General features: G+C 36.2%; 1 protein-coding gene across 1 annotated transcript; it reads left to right on the forward strand.

The window, feature by feature from the left end:
• The first annotated feature begins 538 nt into the window (after positions 1 to 538).
• LOC108769861 (SCAN domain-containing protein 3-like) lies at positions 539 to 1,897 on the forward strand. The gene is made up of 3 exons (XM_018521080.1): positions 539 to 1,375; positions 1,493 to 1,680; positions 1,771 to 1,897. Exons 1-3 carry the CDS (start codon positions 539 to 541, stop codon positions 1,895 to 1,897), a joined length of 1,152 nt encoding a protein of 383 aa, XP_018376582.1.
• The last annotated feature ends 38 nt before the right edge of the window (positions 1,898 to 1,935 follow it).

Raw genomic sequence — 1,935 nt, forward strand, 5'->3', positions numbered from 1 at the left:
CGCGCGGGATGTAGGCCCTACTCTCTAATTGTTTAAACGCAGTTGCCGCTAGAGGTCTAACGGAGTCTGACCATAACTCGCAATTTAAATGCGACACACAAGATACAACGATGTGTTTTATCAGTCCGCTCGCTCTCTGTGATTTATCCAGATTTATTCTATTTAATATTGCGCCATTGCTCTGATAATAATCCTGTTTACTTTTCTGGCTATTATTCTGATTTTTGTCTGGTATTTTTCTTTGAGTATTCTTAGAGTTTTCTCTGGATTTTTACTGTAGCTATTTCTCTGTAATGGTTCTTGAGAATGTCGAAAAGGAAGAGCTCCGAAAACCGGGCTTTCAATAACGAGTGGGAAATTAAGTTTTTTTGTACAGAATTCCAACAAGAAACCCCAATGTTTAATATGTAAAAATTGTTTAAGTCAAAATAAAAGTAGTAATCTTGCTCGACATTTCTCTTCGCTCCATGAAGCAACACACGGACATTGCTCTGATGACGAACGACGCGCTTTAGTGGATGAATTAAAAAAAGAAATAATGCAAGACTTGTCTGTATCAATCTCCTCAAGTCTTCAGGAAAAGAGTTTAATTGCATCATATGTGGTATCCTTAAAATTAGCGAAAGCCCAGAAATGCTTTAGCGATGGCACACTCGTTAAAGAATGTGCAATAGAAATGGCAAAAGCATTTGGTTACGATGATGCCGCTGAACATTTTAAAACAGCTGCTTTATCGCGTAACACTGTAAGAAATCGAATTGTTAATACGGACCGCAGCATAAAAGAGAAACTAAATAATTTAGTTGCACAATGTCGATACTATTCTTTGTGTATTGATGAGAGTACTGACCGAACAGATATCAGTCAACTACTAATTTTCATTCGCGTAGTAATGAACGATTTTTCAGTACAGGAAGAATTACTCGCTTTAGTTCCGTTGCTCGGAACAACAGATTTAGATATTTTTAATGCCGTTAAAAAATGCATTGACGAAATCGGTGGTTTCCACAAATGCTCTGCAATTTGCACCGATGGAGCACCGGCTATGGTCGGTAGAGGAAATGGCTTCGTTGGTCAGTTAAGAAAAAACGGAGTAAATTGTTTAACTTTTCATTGCATTATTCATCAAGAGGCATTATGTAGAAATACTATCAGAATGCTCTCTGTAATGAAAGATGTTACGAAAATTACGAACATAATACGCGGAGGAAATCGATCATTATCTCACCGAAAATTGAAAGCATTTTTGGAAGAAGTTGACGCGGAATACCGAGATATACCTCTTCATTCTGAAGTTCGTTGGCTTAGTGCAGGTAAATGTCTAGTTCGTTTTTTTGCACTTCGAAAAGAACTTGGCGAATTTCTGAATAAAGAGGTAAAATCTGATACCACGGAATTTGAAAAGAAATTAAAAGATCCATTTTTTTAATCAGAATTAGCATTTCTAACGGACTTTACAAATCATTTGAACAATTTAAATTTACATTTGCAGGGAAAGGAACGCACTATTTCTGATATGTTGACGAATATTAATGGATTCCGATCTAAACTTACGTTGTTCAAACTGCAACTAGCCAAAGAAAATGTTTATCATTTCCCGAGTTGCTCCGAATTAAAACAGGAATACAAGGAAGTAAACTTTTCAAGATTTGCTTCCATTATTGATGAAGTCTCGAGTGAGTTTGAACGTCGTTTAAAGGTTTTAAATCTCTAGAACCGGATATCATTTTTTTTCAATAATCCTATGAAAATTAATCTTGAACTTGTTAGAAGTGATCTTCAAGAAGAAGTGTGCAATTTACAAAATGATCCGTTCATGCTATCGAGAACAGAAACAAATGCTGCAATTTTTGAAGTCATGCCACAAGATCGGTATCCAAAACTCATTGACTTGTAACGTCCGCCGAAAATTGCGTGAAGGCGAACGTCACTTTT

The sequence above is a fragment of the Trachymyrmex cornetzi genome, unplaced genomic scaffold, assembly GCF_001594075.2.
Source record: "Trachymyrmex cornetzi isolate Tcor2-1 unplaced genomic scaffold, Tcor1.1 scaffold960, whole genome shotgun sequence".
NCBI lineage: Eukaryota > Metazoa > Arthropoda > Insecta > Hymenoptera > Formicidae > Trachymyrmex > Trachymyrmex cornetzi.